This window comes from Syzygium oleosum, unplaced genomic scaffold (genome assembly GCF_021117445.2).
Source record: "Syzygium oleosum isolate NSW1041296 unplaced genomic scaffold, Sole_v2.1 Sole_v2.15, whole genome shotgun sequence".
NCBI classification, from domain to species: Eukaryota; Viridiplantae; Streptophyta; class Magnoliopsida; order Myrtales; family Myrtaceae; genus Syzygium; species Syzygium oleosum.
The window spans coordinates 3,540,458-3,564,871 of record NW_026607499.1 but is presented as its reverse complement, the minus strand read 5'-3'; the positions used below and the strand labels follow the sequence as shown (position 1 = coordinate 3,564,871).

At 40.8% G+C, this 24,414-nt stretch overlaps 4 protein-coding genes across 7 annotated transcripts; 2 read left to right on the top strand and 2 right to left on the bottom strand.

The window, feature by feature from the left end:
* The first annotated feature begins 5,533 nt into the window (after positions 1-5,533).
* On the top strand, positions 5,534-8,568 carry LOC130140028 (NAC domain-containing protein 71-like). Its single transcript, XM_056318227.1, has 6 exons — positions 5,534-5,688; positions 6,124-6,297; positions 6,870-7,147; positions 7,311-7,595; positions 7,749-7,986; positions 8,070-8,568. The coding sequence occupies exons 2-6, from the start codon at positions 6,141-6,143 to the stop codon at positions 8,180-8,182; spliced, it is 1,071 nt and encodes a 356-aa protein (XP_056174202.1). The 5' UTR covers positions 5,534-5,688; positions 6,124-6,140; the 3' UTR covers positions 8,183-8,568.
* A 1,070-nt stretch (positions 8,569-9,638) lies between these two features.
* Positions 9,639-10,915, bottom strand: LOC130140029 (uncharacterized). 3 transcript variants are annotated; one of them, XR_008818025.1, is made up of 3 exons: positions 10,530-10,915; positions 9,861-10,450; positions 9,639-9,697 (listed from the first exon to the last, which is right to left on the bottom strand). XR_008818025.1 is itself a non-coding variant. In XM_056318228.1 (2 exons), the coding sequence occupies exons 1-2, from the start codon at positions 10,702-10,704 to the stop codon at positions 9,927-9,929; spliced, it is 699 nt and encodes a 232-aa protein (XP_056174203.1). In that variant the 5' UTR covers positions 10,705-10,900; the 3' UTR covers positions 9,639-9,926. The 3 variants fall into 3 exon arrangements, 2 of the variants coding, with proteins under 2 accessions (XP_056174203.1, XP_056174204.1); XM_056318228.1 differs by having other exon boundaries at positions 9,639-10,450; positions 10,530-10,900; XM_056318229.1 differs by having other exon boundaries at positions 9,639-10,447; positions 10,530-10,848.
* Positions 10,916-11,846: 931 nt separating this feature from the next.
* Positions 11,847-16,930, bottom strand: LOC130140027 (MND1-interacting protein 1). Its single transcript, XM_056318226.1, has 2 exons — positions 15,088-16,930; positions 11,847-12,637 (listed from the first exon to the last, which is right to left on the bottom strand). The coding sequence occupies exons 1-2, from the start codon at positions 16,831-16,833 to the stop codon at positions 12,122-12,124; spliced, it is 2,262 nt and encodes a 753-aa protein (XP_056174201.1). The 5' UTR covers positions 16,834-16,930; the 3' UTR covers positions 11,847-12,121.
* Positions 16,931-21,620: 4,690 nt separating this feature from the next.
* LOC115678108 (plant intracellular Ras-group-related LRR protein 5-like) lies at positions 21,621-23,995 on the top strand. Of its 2 annotated transcripts, none has more exons than XM_030601414.2 (3): positions 21,621-22,252; positions 22,562-23,478; positions 23,571-23,995. In XM_030601414.2, exons 1-3 carry the CDS (start codon positions 21,712-21,714, stop codon positions 23,721-23,723), a joined length of 1,611 nt encoding a protein of 536 aa, XP_030457274.1. In that variant the 5' UTR covers positions 21,621-21,711; the 3' UTR covers positions 23,724-23,995. The 2 variants fall into 2 exon arrangements, with proteins under 2 accessions (XP_030457274.1, XP_030457275.1); XM_030601415.2 differs by having other exon boundaries at positions 21,626-22,246.
* The last annotated feature ends 419 nt before the right edge of the window (positions 23,996-24,414 follow it).

Here is a 24,414-nt window from a genome sequence, read left to right as displayed (position 1 = left end):
AGTTAGTTATAAATTTCCTTCTCCTATTATAACCAAACTCCTAATTGGTTGTAACTTTCCTTTCGCGTTCATAATTATCCTCGCCAATAGTAATTTATCTATTATTTACAATTTTGTAACTTTTCTTCAGAGGACGTTATTTACCTTTTGTCATCATAAATTCCGTGATTCTTGTGGTTCATAATAGTCTACACAAAGCAATAATTTACGTTTTGTCATCATAAATTCCGTGATTCTTGTGGTTCATAATAGTCTACACAAAGTAATAATTTACATTTTGTCATCATAAATTGCGTGATTCTTGTGGTTCATAATAGTCTACACAAAGTACTAATTAACCTAAGTCAATAGTAATTTTTTTTCTCTTACTAGAAGTAAATTACCTATTTGAATCATAACTTTACTTAGGTGCTTGTAATTATCCTTACTAATAGTAGTCTACGCATTAAATGTCTGTTGGCAATTTTTCTATGGACGACATAATTTTCCTTTCACTGTTCTAAGTTGACAAATACAATAATCTATGCTAAGCGTGGGAATGGATGTCTGGTCCAGTGGACACAATGTTGGGTGCTAATCTTCACATAGTCCAACCAAATCTTGTTTTAGTCCACTGATTATCTCAGCAAAAAGGGATAATGACACAAATAGTCCCTGAACTTTGACTCAATATGCAATTTGATCTATGAACTTTTAATTTGTTCAATGTAGTCCCTGAACTTTAGACTAATGTTCAATGTGGTCAATGAACTTTTAATTTGTTCAATGTCATCTCTAAACTTTCGATACATGTTCAATTTAGTTCTTGAACTATATGAAAATGTTCAACATAGTTCATGAACTTGAATTAATGGAAAGGACTGTATTGAATATTTTCATATAGTTCAGGGACTGAATTGAACATGTACTGAAAGTTCAAGATGACATTGAACAAATTAAAAGTTCAGGGATTACATTGAACATTAGCCTAAATTTCAGGGATCACATTACACAGTGGGTTAAAGTTCATGAATGACATTGAACAGATTAAAAGTTCATGGACCAAATTGCACATTGAGCCAAAATTTAGGGACTGTTTGTGTCATTTTTCCCATAAAAAACGCAAAGTCCACGCTCATGCGGAGAGTCAAGTCCAGACAAGCAGCAGCCGCCGGACAGTAACACTCCCTACACGGCGGATCCACTCCAGATGGTGGCGGTGCCACCGTGGCATTGTCGGGGGCATGTCCGGTGCACTTTCGCACTTTTTGTGTTTCATGACTCCATTAAAAAACTAAAAAGAAGCATGAGCACGTCACAATAATGGGTTTGGGAAATCTTTGAGGAAGAAGAAGTACTATCAAAGTGTGCAGAAATTTTGTCTCTTTCAGTGCCTTTTTTTTTTTTTGCAGCAAATGCGGTGACCACTGTGGTTTGGAGGACACATCTGGTCTGTCAAATTGGTCCTAATGACCTAATAATTGCCTCTCTGTCATCATGATGGTGGACTGAACTGTAAGATGATCAGCTAAAATCCTCTCTCTCTCTCTCTCTAGCCCTTCACTTCACTCAATCAATAGATAATCGTCACCCACTGATGTTGAAAAGCAACACATCAAATCACACCAGGGTGACATTGCCAAACATTGGTCAATTCCTGGTGGGCGCTAGGAGGAAATTATTGTAGATTGACCATGACATGAGCAGTGGCTTTCTGAAGTAGATGGACTTTAGTGTTGTGAAGACAGTTGTCAATAATATCTCTAGGCATGCTTAGTTTTTTTTTTAGAAAAGGGATCGAATTTCAATTTTCACTTTCTGTGTAAACAGAAAAGTGCTTGAACGACAAAGCATTTAATTTTAGTTTTGTTTTTCCAGTTTCTAGGGAACTATAAAAAACTAGGAATTTGATTGAAAGTAGAAGACAACTGCAGCTTAATTAAGAACACTTCATGTTCAATGTTTTCAATCGGAACGCACCTCTTCTATGTGCAAGACTTTTTCATGCTTATATACTTTAGAATTGTGCAACAATGAAATAGAGAAAAATTAATACCTCCCTCAAAAATCCTAGCCACTTTCTCCTCTCACCCACTTCTCTTTGGTTCCTTTTTTCTCTTCCAAACCAAGCTCCCTCGACTGGGAAATAATTCTCAGTAGGCTCCATTTTCTCAACTCGAATTGAGATTTTCTCTCCCAATCTAATTTGAGAGTATGCTTTTCTCTGCTAGCTAGGTGTATCTTTCATACTACATTGGAAATAGTTATACAATATTCCCGAGTTTTGGAAGCTTTCATCTCCCGATTTAGATCTAGATTTAGGAGCTCTTTTCTCCCGATCTAAATTTGGATCTAGGAGTTCCTTAAAGGTGTTTATGTGCTTGTTCAATCTCTCACAATCTAGATTTGAGAGTCTGTTCAACCTGTTTTTGGTATCTTCGTATAATGATGGTATTGAGGACACTGAATCTAAGCGTGTACCGCCCACTAGGCAAGCTGTAACTATTGAAGAAGGAGATCATGGTGTGTGCTCATCACTTATGATGATGCAAGATTCGGTGATCGGTGATCGGCTGTTATTCGTTCTGCTTTGATACAAAAACAGATATTCAGTTTGTACTTTATTGTTCTATTTTGTTGTTTAGAATTTGCTTTGTTTTGAACCTCTTATGTATCATCTTGAAATTTTAATATATAAATGAAATATTTACTTTTGACAAAAAAATATTGATTCTTGAAAAATACTCTAAGAAAGAAAGTATTAGAAAACTTCCAAGAAGACAAAAATTAAATGCACCCTTAAATTCTTTTTCATTCTTTTTAGGGTTAATACCACCAAAAGCTATAAACTGGTAAACCTGCGTCATATTTACTCTAAACTAATTTTTGTGTTATAACAATTTCCAGACTAGTAAATCCGTGCCATATTTACCCCAAACCGGTACACTCGTGCCACATTTACTCCAAAAAAATCCCAAATTTACCACAATTTGAGGTAAATATGGCATATATGTACCATATTAGGGATTTTCATGACATAAAAATTAGTTTGGGGTAAATGCGGCAATATATACCAGTTTGGGGATTTTCATGACACAAATTAGTTTGGGGTAAATGTGGCACGAGTGTATCAATTTGGAGTTTTTAGTAGTATTAGCCCATTCTTTTTAAAGGTTTCAGTTCAGCAATTGCTTGGAAATTTAATTTAAAAAAACGTTGACTTGCAGGTTTTTCTATTTGATTTGCAATAATGTTGAGATTATTTGAAGAAACCGAAAAAGGGTATGCTATTTTAACACCATCAATGCAAAAACATTTTGAACCATTGCAGTGTAATCTCCAGTCAGCATCATCCTCTGTAACTTTCCCAAGGTTTCTTCCAGAATAATAATGAATTTGTACTTAATTCTCTGAAGAGGTTGAAATAATTTGTCGACCATGTTTTTCATCAGCCAGAGCAAGTGTGTGTAAACGCCTTCTTGATGGGAGTGGAATTAATTTGCTTGGCAACATGTTGCACCAAGAGACAAAAGGAGCCGAAAGCAGCAGACAGAGTCAAAGATAAGGTGGTCTTACCATCCTCCAATTCCCCACAAAATCTTCACTCAAAATAGACCACGTACAATTTATACTTCAGGAAAACTAAGTCAGCAAAACCTGCAGTTTTCCCTGGTTTTTGAATATAGCAGGCTAGATCAATGCGCCTTAGGGGCAAAAAAGATGTTTTGAGTCAACATTTTTGTCACTTTCCAATGCAAGAAATTCAAAATATCATCTATTATGTGTGCTTGCCCCTGTGTTTTTTTTTTTGGTCATAATGTTTGCCTTGTTAAAGAAGCCCGTTTTGTTAAAGAGTTAAATAGAGGCCTAAAAGATGAACCCTAATGACCCTTTTGCTTTTCCCTTTTTCCCTAATAAGGATCCTTTTCCTATATATTCAAATGTGAAGAGCAGGAAGTCCTGTTGTGTAGCTGCATTTTCCTTGGCAACTGTAAAAGGAATGTTCTTCTTTTTCTTGGGTACTTCCTCTTTCATCTCCCACCAAAAATTTAGGAGGATTTGAATCCCAATAGCAACGTAAAAGCAGTAGTGAGAACAAGAATAATGAAATTCGATTCAGGAGGGATTTAAAAGCTAGCTTTCTCAATGGCCTGAGATCTGAAATTTGCTTTTTTTCTTTTTTCATTGCGAGGAAAGATAAAAAAGGGGATTGCCTACTGTCCTAAAGAGCAACACCGAACGCCAGAGGGACTAATGGAGGTCTTTCCCAATTAGAATCCTAGAAATCCTAACAAGGCAATTCTTTTCAGGTGCCTGTTTTTTCCCTTTTTGAAGTATGAAAAGGAGACCCACAAGCCACAAAGTCTCTATACATACACGTATGTATCTCTTTCCCAGTTTTAACAGTTCATTCAAGAATGAAAGTTCATCTACATTGGCAAATACTCTGTTAAGTCAGGTCCATGACGGATCTATGGGAGTCCCAAAATTCAACGGCTACGATTTCTTCTGGTCCTTGACCCCGGTTTCAAGCAAGTATCTATTCATGTTCGTTGGACATGCAAGACCGGACCGTACTTTTCTAGCTACCTAATGTAGAAGTGGCGAGTCCTAGCACCCAATTCCATAAAAGCTCCTAATCTCTACATCTAAGAATTAGTAGGACCAACACCTCCCAGCAATCAACTTGAACCGCTAGTGTGAACACATAAGTCTTAAAGCTCCCACCACTAAGTTTTTTTTCTTCATGGGGTCATTTCAAAGGGTCTAAAACTCCGAGTTAGCACTTTTTAGTTTTTGGACCTTCTTTTGGGCATTTGGGTCCCTAAATGACGGTGACACCACCGGTTTGATAACATTATCAGACAAATAAAAATGGGGAAAAAGTGTTTGTCCTACTCAGGATGATGTGGAAGTTTAGAGTGCAACTGCGATGACAGAGACCCAGAGAACCATAATTTAATTCTAGTTTCCTATACTTCGGATTAGAAATCCATCCACCGTCTTCATCCTGAGCTATCCCACTTGCATTTTCTCGCCAAATTTTCTTTTCTTATATGTTATCCTGTGTTTAGGTGGTATGGGAACTTTAAACGTGCTTAGTCAGAGATTATGGAGACACTTCTCTGAATCGTAAAGCCTTATCTTATCGATTCGAATTAGGAGAACTTTTCAAGCAAATGCTACGTGACAGGTCGATGACAAATGAGCAAATTTTCTGACTTTTTTAAACATCAAGATGATCTGCTACTAAAAACGTGATTCATTCGTTATCACAAAAGCAAGGTAACTGTAGTATGAAAATTGCCTCTTTGAGGAGATAGAACCTGTCAAACAATCACCACTATTCAAGCAACGGTCAGAAATGAAATGGCGGGAACGACTGTTTTTGGTGAGGTGGTGAAGTGTGAACTGGTTTGTAGGTGGGGCCACAATTGTGGAATTTGTGATGGTGCTCCAACTAAGCAATCTTCAACCTTTCGGTGTGCATTTTGGACCGCTTGGCTTCTCCTGCCCTCTATATATATAGGCCATCTCTTCCTTCTGTGATCCTACTCTACACTCTTCACCTTCACTGCTCTCTGCAACATCTCCTTCGCCATACACTGCTCTTCTCTATCCAGAAGCACCGAAAGAACCCATATCGATCTCATAATTTTGCTTCTTCAGCATAAAGTTTGTATCTTTTGCTTCTGGGCATTACAAAAGGTTCGGTTTTTTTTGGGGTCTCGACTGGTTTTAAGGGAAAAAGAGTCCTTTTATTGGGTGTTTGTAAAATTCACTGCAATTTTGGTGTTGCTTGAGAGTTTTCTTTGCTCATTCTCATCTTTTCTTTAGGACCAAAATTTTAAGGGGAAAGGGGGGTTGGTGGGAAAATATCTTCTGCCATAAGAAAAAATCTCGACTTTTTATTTCGAGACAATGATCCTGCTGTACAACGGGTGCGTACTGTGGAAGTGCTACTCGGTGCTCAACAACAAGTCAATAGTTGATAAAAACTTTTATTTTTGGATTTTCCAGATCTTTAATAGGTACAGTTTAGGTACTTAGGAAGAACTGAGCATTGTCTCTTGACATTCTTTGTTTTCTATTGCACTTCGTATCCTTTCTCTTTATTTCTTTTTGAGTATTAAGTTTTGGTAGATTGTGGAGAGAAAAAAATGGGAGGGGCATCTCTGCCGCCGGGTTTCCGATTCCATCCTACCGATGAGGAATTGGTGGGGTATTACCTGAAAAGAAAAACCGAGGGACGTGGGTTCGAGCTTGAAGTGATTCCTGTAATTGATTTATACAAGTTTGATCCATGGGAGCTTCCAGGTACTACAGAAGATAGTGGCTGACTTTAAAATGAATAGTCATGTAATTTCCAGGTCATTCGTGATTACAGAATTGAACTTTGATGTGCTAAAGCAACCTACTCAATTTTTAGCAGTAATCAAATTACATGAAATCTGTGCAATTTGAGATTATGTCTGCTAAGATGAACTGAGGATGCTTATAAGTTGCTAGAATATGCTTCACATCTGATGGACCCACGAATGTCATAGTATTCACTGAAATAGAGATGAGATTTGTTTAGTAATCTCAATGGAAGTCTTTATTAATATGACAGAGATAATGCTGGACTAGATTAGAAGGGTTCCTATAAAATGTATATTTTCTGCATAACCAAGTCAGTCAAGTGCTCTTATCTCTTGTGATTTGGCTTTCAAAAGCCGGTTCAATTGGCTTTATTCTGTTCTCATAGACAAAGTAAATAGAGAGAGAGAGAGACTGAAAATAACAAAGAGTCACCTTTGTCTTCAAAAAGTCACTGCATCTGCATCTTTCCTTGCTTGATCACTCTCCGGTAGATTGAAGAGACTGAATTTGTAATCTGCTGTTTGCAGAGAAATCATTCCTCCCGAACCGAGACATGGAATGGTTCTTCTTTTGTCCACGGGACAGAAAGTACCCGAACGGCTCACGATCAAATAGAGCAACAAAAGCTGGCTACTGGAAAGCCACTGGAAAAGACCGTAAGGTTGTCTGCCAATCTTCGGTGACTGGATATCGAAAGACATTAGTCTTCTATCGCGGACGGGCCCCCTTAGGGGATAGAACAGATTGGGTCATGCATGAGTATCGGCTCTCCGATGAGCTTCCCCAAGGATCACTTGGTCTTCAGGTTTGCCAAATGAATTCATGCTGTAGTTGAGTAGACTTATATTGATAACTTTAGGGACTTGCACTTATTTTGCGATCATCCAGAAATTTTGTGCAGAAAAGTTGGTCATTTTCATGTTTGTGAAGAAGAATTCAAGTTTTGTGGGTTGTTATTTTTATACCAGGGAGCTTTTGTGTTGTGCCGGGTAATTAAGAAGAACGAGCAAAGTTCAAAGACAAGCGATTCCAATGGAGAGCTGAAAGGCAAGAGGGTGGGAAGGTACTTGAGCCCAGTGGACATCACCTCAATTGACACATCAAGTGAGCTTCCAAGCACCTCGAATGACGTCTCACCTCAAAACAGTGGACTTTATGATGAAAGTCGTAATTCAAGCCCTATACCACCTGAAATCATAGAAATAGCAGATTCCGAGCCAGCTTTAATGGAGAACAATCTTGCTAGCATCTGGGTATGGCCTGATCTGAGTTTAATTCATCAAAAGAATTAAACTAGATTAAAAATGACATACAATCCTTCAATAGAACTTTCTTCACAAATGATAACTTCGACGGTTTCACAAAAATGACAGTTGTTTTATACATTACATTTAATTGTCTTCCAGCAATACCCTCAAGGACAAGGATTGGAGTTTCAGTACTTCCCTCAGCATGAGGTTCCTAGTTCTGTGGCTTCCTGGCATTTGACCAATAACAAAGAGACCGCGTCCTATTTGGCATACTCGGATTTTATTGGGGAAGTCGAACTTGCAGAGGAACTCGGCCAAATTAGCTGCATGTCGCCTTACTCGGGGCACGAGAACTATGCCAGGTTTTGCCAATATGAAGAGATCTCATATGAAGGTCATAACCATACATCCACCCAGATATCAGAACATCTTGGATAGAAAAAATCGATTGATGATTATTATTATTTTTTATTGCAGGATATGGAACTTGGGAACAATCTCCAATTTGCAGGCAAGCAAGTGGCGATGGCGGCTCAGGAGACTTTGGGAATCTGTGGATGCAGGAAGACAACATGACGATCGTGATGTAGTCATTTGCTTTGCAGCAACTAGTTACGTTATTATTACTTTCTAGTAGTATCTGAAGTGTGGTATCCAAGAAGACGCCTTTTAATGTTGGTTCTTGGAGCGCGACAAAGGACGGGGCGTTCTTTGCATATGTGACGGAAGGTTTTATGGTCCGTAGGCAGCTTGGAGTCGGTTTGGTATACCAAATGGTTTAGTTGTCCTTTTTTATCTTAAGAGTTAAGTAATGTAATACACCCCCTGGTGATAATGACTTTTATCAGTTACACCGGGAGATGGTTTAGCTACAAGTAGGACTTCCCATCTTGATTATTTCGCTCTCGTGTAAGCTTATCCCATGAAAGCTTCTCACCGTTGTGATATTGAAGCTCGTACTGTGCATTGAGGCGAAGGTGCTTCAAGTGGGGGAAACTTTTCTGTATGCTGTTTCTTTGGTACTGGAATACTATGACATTTGTGTGAGAGCTGTGGATTGCTTAGGAAGTGAACAAGGAAGTCTTTAACGTCTGGCAAGCCATAATATGTTATGGCATTCATTAGGTTTATGGTTGCACAGCCTTTAGCGCTTTACTGGTGCAGCAGGGGAAGCATACTTGTGCAATTCTCATTTCCCCTAGCTTCTTATGATTTATCTCCAATTAGTCATATTTAGATTTTGCTTGAATAATCAAAATCCCGTTGACACTTGATTTGTTCACATCTGAACTTCAGTTCCCTAATACAGACCATACTCTTACCAGTCAGAATGCTTGTAAAATCTCAAAACGAGATACTTCATGACCCCAACAGTACCAAGGCAAGTTCTCAGTTGGGAACTCTAGATACAATAGACTAAAGCCTTTTCTTTTTTCCGTTTTTGTCTTTATGCAGACTAAAGCTACTTGCAGACGCATGGTATGAATAAAAACTTTTTTGCTTTGAATAGGTTAATCAGGTGGAATTGACAAAACCTTCCATAACATGAATCAGCTCCATTAGAATGCCAAACTGCAACGAGACGAACACCGTGTAATGTTAACCGCTGAGCAAGAGTAAGAACACGAGATTTCTGAAGCATGCGTTCCATGAAGGGCTTGCACTATCCCGGTTTAGTTATAGAAGCAGAGTAGTTTGTCCTGTAATTGGGACTATTTGCCATAAAACATGTCAATCTGGAAATTTTTTTCAACTCTGTGTGGCAAGGCATGCTTGAGGCTTCAAGCCTGCCTATATTGAATAGCACATGAGAAAGTTGCTATCAATATATCTTCTATTTTGAGCCGTGCTTCTTGCTCAGACACCCAAGTAAATGAGAAATTCAAGTAGGGTCTTTTTTACAAGCAGCTAGGCACCCTCTCCTTTTCTGATGCTAAAGATCACAAAGTAAGAATAACTTTATACTCCAACTTGCATGTCCTTGTGGCCGGTGGGAAGGGCAGACAATGGAGTCACCGAATATTACCAGATACTCAGAAAAACACATTTAAACTATGATCCATCCTTCGGCCGAAGCTTTCGGAGTATTCCCCACCGCCTCATGCCTTATTTAACATTCATGTAAAGATGATACAATAAGTTACTTTAAGAAGAGAAGCAAAGTGGAGCATCAAGTAATGGACAAATAATAATTCCAGATTCTCCTAGTTAGGTCTCTCAAATTGATTACGTCTCTACATGTATTTGTGTCACATAAAGAAAGAATACCTGGTCTTGGCATCACGGCCTTTTGTTTGGTAGAATCTTTTGCTGTTGTCTATCTGTCCGTTCAATTTAGTACAAGCTTGCAATTTGAGGACTGCAAAACACTTGCACTTCCGCTACAGTAGCCCGGGACTCATCGCCGAAAATAGACTCTTTTCCGTCTTCCCTTTTTGCGTATGAAAGTCCCAACCTGGACTTAGCTTGTCTCAGGTCACCCACGCCCGAGTTAGTATCTGGGCCCGCGAATCCACCCATAACTGGTGCCAGTGGTGGCCCGATGAGGAGCCCGTCGGCCCCGAACTGGGGACCACCCCGAGCATAATCAAAGAGAGCTGCACCGCTACCCCCAACTTTGGGCAAAATAACAGGATCAATCTTCTTGTCTTCTGTCCAGTAGAAGAGGAACGCGTCGAACGTATCGTAGTAATCATCCGTGCTCCTGTAGCCTTCAGGGTTGAATGCACCAAACTTGAAGGCCTTGTTTGTGTAGCCAATGATGACACATGGTCCCTTGAAGTCACAGCAGTTGTGGAAATCCGTGGCACTGAACCCATCCACTGTGGCCTTGTAACAGCACTTGAGCTCCCTCCCTGCTAAATTTCATCTGAGAAGATCAGCCACTTATCGTTTCTTGTCAAATACTGTCGATCGAGAGAGAGAGAGAGAGAGTACCTTTCAAGAATGTTTTCTTTACAAGTGATGATGAAAAAGGAAGATCAACATCATCATGGTACTTGGGCTGAGGCTTATTCTCTTTGTTGTTTCTTCCTATATTCCAATCAAAGAAGCACCTCGTGCTTCCATTATTCCACGCTAGAAAAGAAGAATTGGTGAAACAGCAAGCCATCTGCTGACGATGATTGTCTGCTACTACATTACCCACCGAGCTGGTTCACTAGCATGCTCCCTGGAATCACTCAAGCCACACCTGCCTTATCTCCTTTTTGACCTTTCTCTCTACATATCCGAAGACACCTGCCGCTTTCCTATTGGCTGCTGCTAGAAAGAATGGTTCTTTAAATTCCCATGAGCTCACGCATAACTAATTTCAAACTAATCGCGAACTAATTTTATGTACGTCAGTAACATGAAAATGGTAAATGGCCAATGATTCTAGTAGTACAGACGATTTAGTAGAAATTTATGGATTTGCCATTAATTTCTGGAGCCATCACCACGGTCTTCGGACTGCTTCCTCTTGATTCAAAAGCTGCAGGGAGCTCGACTTTGATTTCAGATTGATCTGCTCCATCAATCTAAGAATCAAACAAAGCGTACGGAAACCCACTTTGGCGCGCACGACATTTTGTATCCTGCGGTTCTGGACTACTCACTTGATATGATAGTTTCTTAACTTTTGTCATTATCTCCCAGATGGAAAGATCTTTTACACTTTTAAGTGCCCAGTGATTTCCTTAAGAATTGTGTCCCTGATCAATCAAATTCTTTTCTAGAAGAATAAAACAACATGCATAGGCACATCAGAATGAGAATGGTTGGAAGTAGAGGTTAGTTCAACTATACAATTTGTCCTCGCTTTGCTCAGGACTAGAAGGGATAAGGTACGCATACGTGCCAAAAAAACATGCACAGCACATATAGCATTGTGCTTAAGACACGACAATTATTTATAAGGAAAGTTGGCTTCAAGCATTCAAAATAGAATAACAGTTCCGGGGGGGACCTCTTTTGCAAAATTGGATTGCATTAACCACTGTGTAATCCAAAATCTCCTAAAGTATAAAACAAGAAGCTCCTTCACCTGGAGCTTTTTCAACAAAAACTAAAAGTCAAAAGGGAATACTGACGAAAGAAATCCCTTTCGGGAATTTCCGGTACACAGGCAAGGCAGGATGACCTGCACAAACTTCTATTGGAAATGACATTAAAACAATGCTCATGTCAAGCTTAAGTCAGTAACAGTTCAATACTTCCATCTTACACAAAACCCATCTGGCATGTATTTGTTATTGAAAGTGACACATAAAATAGCAGACGAACATTGCGTATGATATCATGCAGATAGGATGTACTGCCTAGCTGGCATCTCTCATAGCAGCCAGAATGCCATGCCTTTCAAAGTCGCAAGCATTTGTTATCGAGTCCGAGTCGGAAGCTCAGACAAATGTCCTTTTTATTTATCTACATCCTTCTAATGGGATGCACTTGCAGCATCACCTAAACCAGAATTCAATAAAAATAGTAAGAAGAAACCGGCTGTCCAATAATAAATAGAGCAATTCAAGCTGACTTCTCTTTTTGAACTATGAACTTGCCCCAAAGACATGGATTTTCTGCTCAATCGGGACACGGCAGCAAGGGCAAGTGGTTTTGCCCTTCCCCCAGTAACTATCACTGCAATTGGCACAGATAACTTGGTGGGCACATGGCAAGAAAACAACTGAGACCTCGTCCTTCATGCACAGTATGCATTGTCTATCTCTATTGACCTCAGGCGAGTCTTCCAGTTCCAATTGATGAAGCAGCCTGGCGATTGCTTCTCCTTCTGGTTTCCCCCCCTCAGACTTCGCCGCAGGGGAAGCATGCGATCCATGATGTGCATCTGCGGATTGGGCGGATGCAGACATTTTCAGGCGCGAAAGCTCCTGTTCAAGTCTTTTAATATCATCCTTTTGACGTTGGAAGTCTATCTCTATCTTCAAGCGCAAAGATTCAAGCCTCCTTTTGCTGCTTGCCTCAGCTGCTTCTTTCAATCGCTGCTCCTCCTCCACTTGTGCCTGGGCAAGCTCTTTCTCTTTCTTTGCCTGCTTCCACTTAACCTGCAACAACATTGGAGTTCTTAGCTTTTGCAGTCAGAGATTGTACAGAAATTCAAGATAAATAATACTGACTGGAATTGCAAGCAACAAATCAACAGTTAAAGGACCTTATGGGTAAATAATCTGCACTTGCAAAAAGCAAAATAAAAACAAAAACAAAGTGAAAAAATAATTCTAGTCACTTTATGAAAAGCAAAGTTATGTGAATATCGACCCTCCTGCGTACGAGAACTAACTTGATAGAAAGGGCTTTTTGAAGTGTAATATTCTCTGCCAATATAATCAAGAAGTATAACACATTAAGCTAGCAACAAGATAGCTAACGTAAATGCGTAAAAAATCCACGTATAATTAGCTCAGAGATTTTCTATAACACCTCTGAGAGTGAATGCTCGTTTTGATAAAACCAAATATACCAAAAGCACATTCTGCAAAACTAGACGTACAATCAACCGCAACTCACCATCAATATGCCTGGATGTCAATGAAGATAATCAAATTTAAGACAGCACTCTCATGATGAATGTGCAGCAATGGCAGATGTATCGAACATTCTGAAGGTTTATATCAGCCATGATGTTATTCATGACATGGAAAATGTTTACGAGAATGTTTCAGAACCAGTCTCATGAAAGGATGCGTGAAGTGGCCGGATGGAGTTCCACTGCTCAATTGCTTCAACTGCTAGTGAGTCAACTTGCGGTGGCTTCTTAGACCTATATCTTTATCTGACATAGCACATATAATTAGTCCAGCACGGACACCAGCCAGCCTCTCATTATCCAGGCTTCAATTTGGCGGGCATGCCCCTTAATCACCTCAGCATTTCAATAGAGCTCCAATGGACACAAAATGGGCTGGACTCCACTTTCCCAGCTTCCGATCCTAAAACTATTAACACACCTTTGCTCCAAACCAGTACATATATCACCACTCTACAACAATAGTCAACCCACTCCAATTTGCCAGGGTCAAACTGGCATGACGCAGTCTTTGGTTAATCCAGTTCAAGGGGTTCAAGGGTGCCAGACTAACAACCACCTTCCAGTCCAGCTGGTCGAACAAACTGTTCCAGTCCAGTTTTAACAGCAATGTTATGTCACCCTCATAATTGATTCAGATCTTTGAGCGGACAAGTCTAAGGTCTTGCCCATACATAGATAAGGGCAATGCAAGCATAACCTTTCGATAGTTTTCAAAAGATTCTTGTCAAGATAAGTAATAGATATTCACCGACAAAATCAAGTTATAACTACAGGAGCAAACAAATGAAGACAGCCAAATGAGAAGAGCCACAAAATAATAAATTAAAGTCTCTAGATGCAATAAAAAAGCGTGGTATTTAGTAATAAATATAACGAATAAAAGCAAATTAAGCATCTACTAAATGTAAAAGGGCATAAAAAACCAGCATCAGCAACAAAAGAAGTAACAATCAATCATCAATTGCAAAACATAATAAATTTCCAATAATCAGAAAAAATTGAGTTGCCAAATAAATGAAACACAATAAGCAATTGCCTCTTCAGGAATTTCAGATGCCAAACAAGAAATTCATACTGAAGTAAACCTAATTGCATCAAACAAGGTCGTCTATAATTTCCAGAACAAGAATGTCTCTTCAAGATTGTCTGTTTGGAAACCCATTTTACCTTCCTCCCCGACAACCCCAACACCCCCCCCCCCCCTCCCTCCTTCCACGGCATACGACTTATCTGCCGGACTTTTATACTCTCTTCCTCATGGCTCATGCTAATCTGTACTACTATTGACATTTTTCCGTTTGTGAAGCTCTATGTATCATAAAAAAGCCTTTAAGGCAAAACAGTATCGCCCTGCGAGTTAAGTAACTTTTTAGCTAGGGTATGTATTCAGATTGCTCACTTGGAAGTAGATATATTTTTTTCAAACACTAACCAGAACAAGCTGACTATAATGCTAAACAGAACCAGAGCACTACAGTATCCAAGATGCATCCATGAAGTATTATGCCACTTGCCAAAAGAAGATGAATGCATCCTGATTATGAATGATTAGCTATACGAATTTATAGGGAATGCAATGCAATGATTGCCATGCACGTGCACACACATATGAGCAACGATCAAAACTGGTTTGTTGCCGAAACATTTTTAACGTTAATTAAACCATATGCATTGAAGCTGTCCCTAATTGGTAATGAACATTTCAAACCGCGATATCATAGATAATTAGCTTTTACTTGTAACTAGGAGTTTAATATACAGGACCAATTTAAACATCTCAGGCCACATCTGGAAATGTTGAGTCCCGAATAGGGAAAACTTATAGTGACCTAACAACCTTGGCAAACATATGGAATGCATAGCAAACTGGGCAATGAAACACGGGCCAAAGTAGATTACCGGTCTTTACCATCCAGGACCTGCACTTGCAGGAATGTCGGAAGTAAACTCGAGCATTTAACTCACCTCTGCTTCTTCTGAAGCCTGATTAATTTGAACCAACTGCTGTTGCAGGTCCGAGATTTTCCGTTTCTCCTCGGTGATGTCCTCCTGCATCTTCGTCTTCTGCTTCTCCCAAGCCAAAAGCTTCTTCAAGGACCTCTTTTCTCTCTTAGCCACCTCAAGACAGGATGACACTGACTCCGATGCACTCAACTTGGAAGCCTCCATTTCAGCTCTGATTTCAGCATTTTCAGTCTCGAGCCGCCTCACAGCCGCATTAGCTCGGTCCACTTGACCACTTGCGTTCCTTAAAGCATTCTCCATATCTGATAGTCTCTTCATAGTAGTTTCTTCTAGAGTCTGTTTCCCTTTCTTCAATCTTTGAGTCTCATCCATTTCCATCCTCAGCAATTTGAGCTCTGTCATGTCACTACTAAGCTTTCTAGCTGCTTGCATTGCCTTCTGCTGTGCCCACTCCTTCCTCTCCTTCACTTGCTTCTCGAGATCCTTGATATCACGAAGCATAGACAAAATTATCTCGTCCTTCCGCTCTTCTTCGGCAACCTCTGGATTCTCATCAACGTTTGCGCCAATATCCATGTCAAGGAATTTGTGCATCATGGCATGGAGATCATCTTGGTTCTTCGTGTTCCTCGACTCCGCATTCTTCTCTACCGCAGCTTTCTCCCGTGACGCAACCGAGGCAACTCCACTAGGCGATCCATTTTGCGAGAAAGGAGTTTGTTCCCTCAAATTCTTCGCATTTGCCCTGAAACCTGCTGCAAACATTGCAACGTTCCTCTTCAGCAAAGATTTCATCGATGGCGAAAGGTTAAACCTTTTCGGACACTCGATATCCTTTTGCATTGTCATTCCTCCTATATCTCCCAAGCCATTCACAGCCTCCACGTAATCGTTTCCGCCATTACTAAATCCTAAACCACCAAGAAACCTACCCAACACGGGAGCCGGAACGCAAGCAGCGGTGTCATTAGCGCCGCTCTCAGCATTGCTCTTATCACCAACCGGACCCAATCCCTCACTCGGCGATTGAACCACCGGGATTTCGATGGTACTGGCGCGACCCACGTGGAGGTCGCTCATGAGGAGACACCACATAGCATCTCCCCTGCTCAAATTCGACCTCACCTGCTGCAGCAAGCACACCATCCCCGCGAGCGAGTACTCCTCCAGCTGCTTCAAATCCGAGAAACCCAGCTCGGATTCGCCCGAGCCAGCACCGTCCCCGCCACCACCAGCAGCGCCCCCGTTCTCGGAGCCGCCGCTGTTCAGATAAGCCAGCGTGTTGTGCAGGATGTTGGTCAGCATGTCCATGCCGCCGTAGCAATGCCCGTTCCGGAGCACCGCGCCGAGGGCCACGTCCTCGCCGTAGCCGAGCGCGCAGAGCTTGGCGAGGGCCTCGTTGTAGTAGAACTGCACGTGCTTCCGCAGCAGCTCCTCCAGCTGCTCCTCGGTGCAGTAGCCCCAGGCGCTGCTGTCGTCGGGGACGGGGCCGCAGCAATCGGGGCCGGGGATGGGGCTTCGCTCCGGGGGCGGCGGGGCCGGGCTCGGGGCGGGGGATCGCGGCGGATCGGAGGCGCCGGGGCCCGATTCGGGGGCGGGATCGGGGACGATCGTCATCGTCGTCGGCGGCGGCGGCAACGGCGGCGGGGGGTGGGGGCGGCCGGAGTGGTCCATGTCCGGCTTCGACGATCGGGAATGCGATCGCCGATTCGCTCGGATGTGCTTCTCCCTCGCAGTGCCGGTCATGTGTGGCGGAGCTGCGGCGGCGTGCGGGCGTGCTTCCTTCCTTCTCTGCGATGAAGGCGACGATGAGCTTTTTATGTAGGCTGGAGGAGGAGGAGGAGGAGGAGGAGAAGGAGATTAGAAAGTAGAAAAGGGAAACGAAATCTTTTATTTCGATTTTCTTTTTCCTCGACAAAAGAATTTCGACCTTCTTATTTTCATGAGAAAATAAATTAGGGAAAAAAATTGTACTTCGTTTTTTTCAAATATCCTTTTTTCGAAAGGGAAAATGACACAATCGTCCCTAAACTTTGGCCCGATTTGTGAACATTTTCATATTGGTTTGGGGGCTAACTTAAATATGTACCAAAAATTCATGGACCGCATTGAACAAATTAAAAGTTCAGTAACCACGTTGCACATTTGAGTAAATTTTAGGGGTCACATTGGATAAATTAAGAGTTTAAATATCACATTACACATTGGGCTAAAATTTGAGGACGGTAGGTGAAAATTAAATCATTTATTAACTTTAGGAATGAGCCTAGTAAAATTTTTCCTATAGCATACCAAAATTAGGGAAAATTCCAAATAAGGGTATGAAATGGCCAAATCGTCTTCAATAAGGGTCTGAAGTGGCCGAATTATCTCAAACAAGGGCTTTTGGCTGGCCGACCAACATGTGACTATTCTGATAAGGGGTATTTTAGTCAAAAAATTATATATTCTTTTAAAATTTTTATTTTTCTTTTCTTTTCTTTTTTATTTCCTATTCTCTCCGTCGGCCTCTGGTGAGGACCACCCTCAATTGGACGGGTGAGGGCGACCCTCCCCCTATCTAGCGAGGGCGATCCTCACCAGCCCAGGCGAGGGTTGCACCGGTGAGGCCAAGCGAGGGTGAGGGTTGCTCTCGCTAGCCTAGGTGAGGGCGATCCTTGTCGGCTCAGCCCAGGGCGACCCTCACCTAAGTCTAGCGAACTTCATCAACTATCGACGAGGCTTGGCGATGGCTTGCGGAGGGGAGAGGAAAAAAGAGAAAAAAGAAAAATAAAAAAAGGAAAAAAGCATAATAAGAAAAAAAAAAGAAGAAAAGGAAAAAAAATTCAAAAAATTAAAGGATGAAAATGTCATTCAGCTTGCAAGGTCAAGTTCTTCTTAATGATTGATATGGCCACTTCAAGCGCTTATTTGAGAAAATAATGTCACTCATAACCTTTATTTGAGATAATATTCACCTCAGACCTTTATTTGAGAACGTGAGGTATTTCACGCTTTTATATGGAATTTTCCCCCAAAACTATAAAGGAAGATGGTTGACAATAAAATTTGCTTAAGAGAAGAAGTGGCATGAAAAAAATGGATATAATCAAAGGGGGCTCGATTATGTTACCATATACAATGAAATAAATAAAAATATATATATATGCTGTGCATTTATTCGTCATAAAAATATAAGCAGATCTTTCTGGCTTACCAAAAATCAGTAGTTTCTCATTTTGTCAATAAATCACGAGGATAAAAAGAATGGCATATACATTAATAACTTAGATTATTGTCATTGTTACAGTTTGATAGATTAAGTAGGTGATTTTTTTAACATTGTCTTAATTAATGCGTGGTTAAGTATGCTTTCAATCCCCAACCCTAGTAAAATTGTCAAAATTGAAGAGTCCAAAAACTGTTTTTTGTTTTTTTTTTTAAAGTACAATCAAGTCTCTTGAACGAGGTAAACAGCCCTCGTTTCAATGATATTGCTTGCATCACTACTTGTTGCCGCTAAATGAGAGCTAAATGACAGTTGCAACTGGTGCACGAGGGCCGGTCGCCTCCCAGTTGGCGGCGACGATGGTGGCACCGTCTACCCCACCGTCAGATGAGGGAAAGCAATCTTCGTAGTGAGCATGAGTGAGGCCAAATTTATCTTCTTCTTCTTCTTTTTATGTATATCTGAATGAGTGCAGAGACTCTCATTTCAATAATATTGTTAGTGTCGTCACGCGCTGTCATCGAGTGAGAGCCGAACGATGCTTGCAATCATCACACGAGGATCGATTGCCCCTTACTTGGTGGTGACGATGGTGGCACCACTCACCCCGCCATCAAACAAGGGGAAGCCGGCCTTTGCATTTGCTCAAGAGCCCTCGGCTTCCACCCTCCGGCATCACTTCCCCGAGGCGGGTATATAGTAATAATAGTAATAACTTTGCAATTAACCCTTGATCTCGTCTCAATCTTTTTTGTTATAAATAGTTGAAATTTTTTGTAAAATATTTTGTATGTTAGAGCTAGAGATAATTATGATATTTCGGCTGATTTTCCGTATTTCTCAAGAATGCGTGTATATCTCCCTTTGATTGTGTATATCTTAATTGGTATGTTATCTTAGATAGTCATCTAATAAAACCAATGAATAGGCTCATGTATTCTTCTTCCATACACATCAAAATATACAATAAGTTTATCAAATCTATTTTCCACATCGTTCTTATTCGTGTTATAGAACAAATCTATAATTGTACTATACTTTTGGTGCAGGCTCAATTCAACATAACATCAACCGTGAACAATTTTTGTTCGGGTGCTCTCAACTAACTTCAGCTAGGGTCTCACTTGATCCGTGAATTGGTAAGAGGGCAAAACTTCGGGAGACGATATCTCATTGCTCGGGTATCTTTGTTTTCGGGTGATCTCTCTCTTGTTGATTCCGGGTAAGTATTCAACAGAAATCTCTTGGCAAATACCAAATTATGAAAAAAAAAAAAATCAAGCTTTTATGACTCCTCTACCAAGGTCGAAAATGACTAAGGACACTTCCTAGAACAATTCCCTCATGGGACAAGAGACCAATAAGCATATGTATAGGATTAATCAATTCATTATTTAATCAAACATTGACCCCTTTTGGTCGTCATTGGAAGAGTGCCAAAAATTCATCCTTCTTTCTATCATCCTTTCTTCTGACGTCACTGCTGAGAACCGGCAGTTATGCTACTCTCATCAGTGACGTCATAATTCTGAGCTCCAAGCTTACAAGTTAAAAATTTGAACTTTCTTTTCCTTATTATGATACTAACAATCTCTGTGTCCCTTTCCACTGTTTTGATTGACTACTGAATATTCGTCCTAATTTTCGATATCGCCATGACGTGATGTGAAGTGATTTTATCTCAATTGTTTGCATGCGGAAAATAACGTTTTCTTGGAATTTTCCTTTTTCTCCAAAAGGGTAAAGGAAAAAATGTGTTATTGTCACAAATATAACATCTGCCTGTGAAATATTTTATGAATCTTATCTTATCCTTCCTTCTAGAGTCTTGATTTTAGCGGAATAAGTGACTTTTCGTATTATTGACCATTTCAAAAAATAAAAAATAAAAATTTGAGAATGCATGAACAAACTGAAGACAACCCTATGCAATTTTGAAGACCAATCCTCTTCTCACCAAAATCACTTGCGTTTTTCTCTAACAAATAATAATAGTATATGATCCTTTAAAGAATCCACAAAGCTAAATCATTCCAAATCTATATCTTTTGATTGATGAATGGGTGATCGGTTCCACAGTGAAAAACTTAAATCTTATCCTATTAGTCCTGGTTTCGAAAAGTTGGAAAGGGGATTGAACCGATTATATTCGAAACTAGCTTGAACTTGGACTAGTCGGTTTCCGATTCCACCCGAGAATCGGGTTTGGTTTGTAAAAATCACATAATTGGTATATTATCTTATTCCTATGAGTCTATAGATTTTTAATTTTGATAAAAAAAGGTGTATGAGACAGATTCTAAACTAATTCAATCATGGAACCGGCCTGTTTGGCGGGTTCCCAAATAGTTTCTAATCGACAATCCGGCCAGCTGTTACCGGAAACCGACTTGGAACCTGTTAGATGAGACGGTTCAATTTCCGAGTTGAATTGGTACCTATTGACTATTGTCAAAGCTCTGTGTACCAGGTTTTTGATTTCATCAATGGCTGGAGATTAGTATAGATTTTTTCATGTTTTCACCCTCAATTTTGATTATATATAATTTTGTTTATCCATAAATAATCAGGATCTTCAGTCTTCTGCTACATTTATAATTCTAAAAGTTGGTCCGATTGCTCACCCTATTCGTAATGTGTAGGTATATTCATTCAACAAACATGCCAGTCTTTTTAATTAAGCAAATGTTACATGGAGTTTCATTTAACCTTGATGTTCTTCATTTTTTGGCTTTTGGAAAAGAAATTATAGGATGCAAAGCAAGCATTTTCCTTCACATTTCTTGACTTGCACACGATGATGTATGCCAATGGAACTACAGTAATAAGCTGTTTTTTTTAATTTGTTCAATGTTGTTAATGAACTTTGACCCAATGTGCAATGCAGTCTCTCAACTTTTAATTTGTTCAATGTCATCCTTAAATTTTGATACATGCTCAATTTAGTCCCTGAACAATTTGAAAAAGTTAAATGTAGTCATTCCATTAATTCGTTTTCAGGGACTACCTTGAATATTTTCACTTAGTTCAGGGAATACATTGAATATATACCAAAAGTTCATGGATCATATTGAACAAATTAAAAGTTCATAGACGACATTGCACATTGAACCAAAGTTAAAAAAAATTATTCGTATCATTATCCCTAACCTTATCAACGTGTTGGTAATCATGTGCATCGGCATAATCGTCTCCCTTGACTAAACACCCTTGATTTTGCTTTCTTCTTTTCTCCTTTTCCAAATTTATATAAAATTAGGGATAAATGAAACAAATGAAATAGAAAAAAAGGAGGGAGAGGTTGGCAACAAAAGAGTCTCTGCCAAATCACTTCTATAAGAAGGCACATTTCCTGAGTCTCTCAAATGCCATAACCTGGAAAAGCTCCCATCAAAACCAGGTCCCTTGCTTCTCCAATGGCTGTCTTGACGAAGCAAGACCCTCCACCACCGCCTGCTCTCGTGGCCTCCATCGATGAGATCACCAGAATCTACAGATCGCTCCCTCCTAGACCCACCGTCGAGGAAGTTGAAGCGGCCTCGTCCGTGCTCGCGGCCGTGGACTCCGAAGAGAAGGCGAAGCTGGAGGAGATCTCGAGGCAAGAGCCTCCCAAGGACGTCCCCGCGGAGGTCTGCTCCGTCTTGAAGGAGGTGAAAAGGGCCATGCTCTTGTTCCAGGGCCATGAGCAGAAGAAGGAGGCTCTGTACCTGATTGACGCGGACAGGATGTTTCAGAAGTTTGACGAGCTTATCCAGAGAGCGTCTGAGCTGGTCTCTGGGGATGACGGTGACCGTAGAAACGTGAGGTTTGAGGATCCAGTTGAGAGAATTGTGAGAGAGAGCGAGGCTGTGGAGCAGAATTTTGTGTGCAGCGAGGTTGATGATGCGACAGAGAAGGAGAGTTTGAGGCAGTTGGTGAAGAGCGCTTCCACAAAAGCAACGATCTCTAAAGGTTCGAGTCAGTCCGTCTCCCTTAGCTTTACTCATCTGGGTTTTGCCTTTTCTTTTCAGTTCATGCTGGTTTTGAGTGTTCTTGATGTGATTTCTGGCAAAAGCGACTGAACTTCAGGGGAAAAAGCAGGAAAAGCAGAAATTCTAACTTGAGTCCCAATTTTCACACTTTCATCAATACCTAGGATCTTGCAGCAGTGAATAATTATTGAATCTCGATTGTAATTTGTCATTTGTGAAAGATCATATTTTTCCGTTCATATGTTGTTTAGCATCGATGTTTGAAGACTGAAACATCTAAACTTGCATCTTACAGCTGAGGGAGATTCTGAGAAATTGAGCCTAATGAAGGTTGCTGCCCTCATTGAAAACTCTGCAAAAAAGGGAGCCAAAGCCCTCGATCTCAAGGGGAAGTTGATGGATCAAATCGAGTGGCTTCCCATGTCACTCGGGAAATTATCTGAAGTCACCGAGTTGGACATATCAGAAAACCGAATCATGGCTCTTCCGTCCTCCATCGGCGACCTGAGGGCCTTGACAAAGCTATCCATTCACTCCAACCAGCTCATCAATCTTCCTGAATCATTTGGCGAGCTAATCAATATCCAAGATCTTGATCTCCAAGCCAACAGATTGCGATCCTTGCCCGCTTCCTTTGGAAATTTGTCTAGTCTTGTCAATCTCAATCTGAGCTCGAATGAGCTGACCCGATTGCCCGATTCCTTAGGTAATCTGGTTTCTTTACAGAAACTAAATGTGGAAACCAATGAGCTTGAGGAGCTTCCTTACACAATCGGCTCTTGTTCGTCTCTCATCGAGCTAAGGCTAGACTTCAACCAGCTCAAGGCCCTGCCAGAGGCAATCGGGAAGATCGAATCCTTGGAGGTTCTCACTTTGCATTACAATCGAATCAAAGGGTTGCCTACAACTACGAGCAATCTTTCCAACTTAAGAGAACTGGATGTCAGCTTCAATGAACTCGAGTCCGTGCCTGAGACCTTGTCTTTTGCCGTGAGCCTTGAGAAGTTAAATGTCGGGAACAACTTTGCCGATCTGAGATCCCTACCGAGATCGATCGGAAATCTGGAGATGCTTGAAGAACTTGACATAAGCAACAATCAGATAAGAGAACTGCCGGATTCTTTCAGGTTCTTGTCAAGGCTGAGAGTTCTAAGAGCCGCCGAGACTCCTCTTGAATTGCCTCCAAGAGAAATAGCCAGACTCGGTGCTCAGGTACTGCTTCATTACTACATAGTGCAACTCTTTAGGTTCTTTATTAGATGGGCATTTGGTTAATTCTCGTCTTTCTCAATCCTGTTCATCAGGCGGTCGTGCAATACATGGCTGATCACGTGGCTAAGAGAGATTCCAAGTCCGAACCGACAAAGAAGAAGAAGAGAAAGTGGTTCTGGTTCCGGTTCTGGTTCTGCTCGGGTGCTTCGCCTAGTCAGACTTCCACAGAGAAGGACCTAGCCTGAGCTCAACTGTTTCACAACCTGTCCCGTGTGTATGTCGGAACGAACACATATATGATCCTTGTCTCTCTGTCTATTCATTCAAGCATTCTGTTGTGTGTAAATTTTTGGTCGATATCAGTTTCTGATATCGAAATTCTGTACATATCACAGTTCAATGTGTAACTTATGCTCATGAACATGAACAATGCGTGTGCTGTTCTTACGCATTTGGGCTCGTGTAAAGGGAAGAATTTTCTTCTCGAACATAGTCAATTTTAACGGCTTGATGTTGATTCCTTTGATCTTTATATGCCTTTGACAGATGCAAACGGTATGTATCAATCAGCCCACAAATCACTTCAACTAGATGTAGCTCGGAGTCGACAGATGCATAAAAAATCACCCACGCAGCTCTTTTCCTAAGCTGCAAAACAACAGTGTCCACCGTCCATTAGCACATAAATCCTTATCCTAATCCAACCGATAAGCATTAGCTCGGTAGACGATGTCTCCGTTACAAGGTATACGATATGCAAGTGATTCTTTGCCGCTCTTTACTCCTTTACTCCCTAGGAGAGTCGTAGTCGCCGAGATATTAATATAATATCTCGGCATCGCGATTCTTCCAACACCTAATGTTGGATTATGTTCCAACTCCGCTTGTCTTGCATGTAATTGTATATTCATGGGATCACCAGCTTTCCCCTCAACA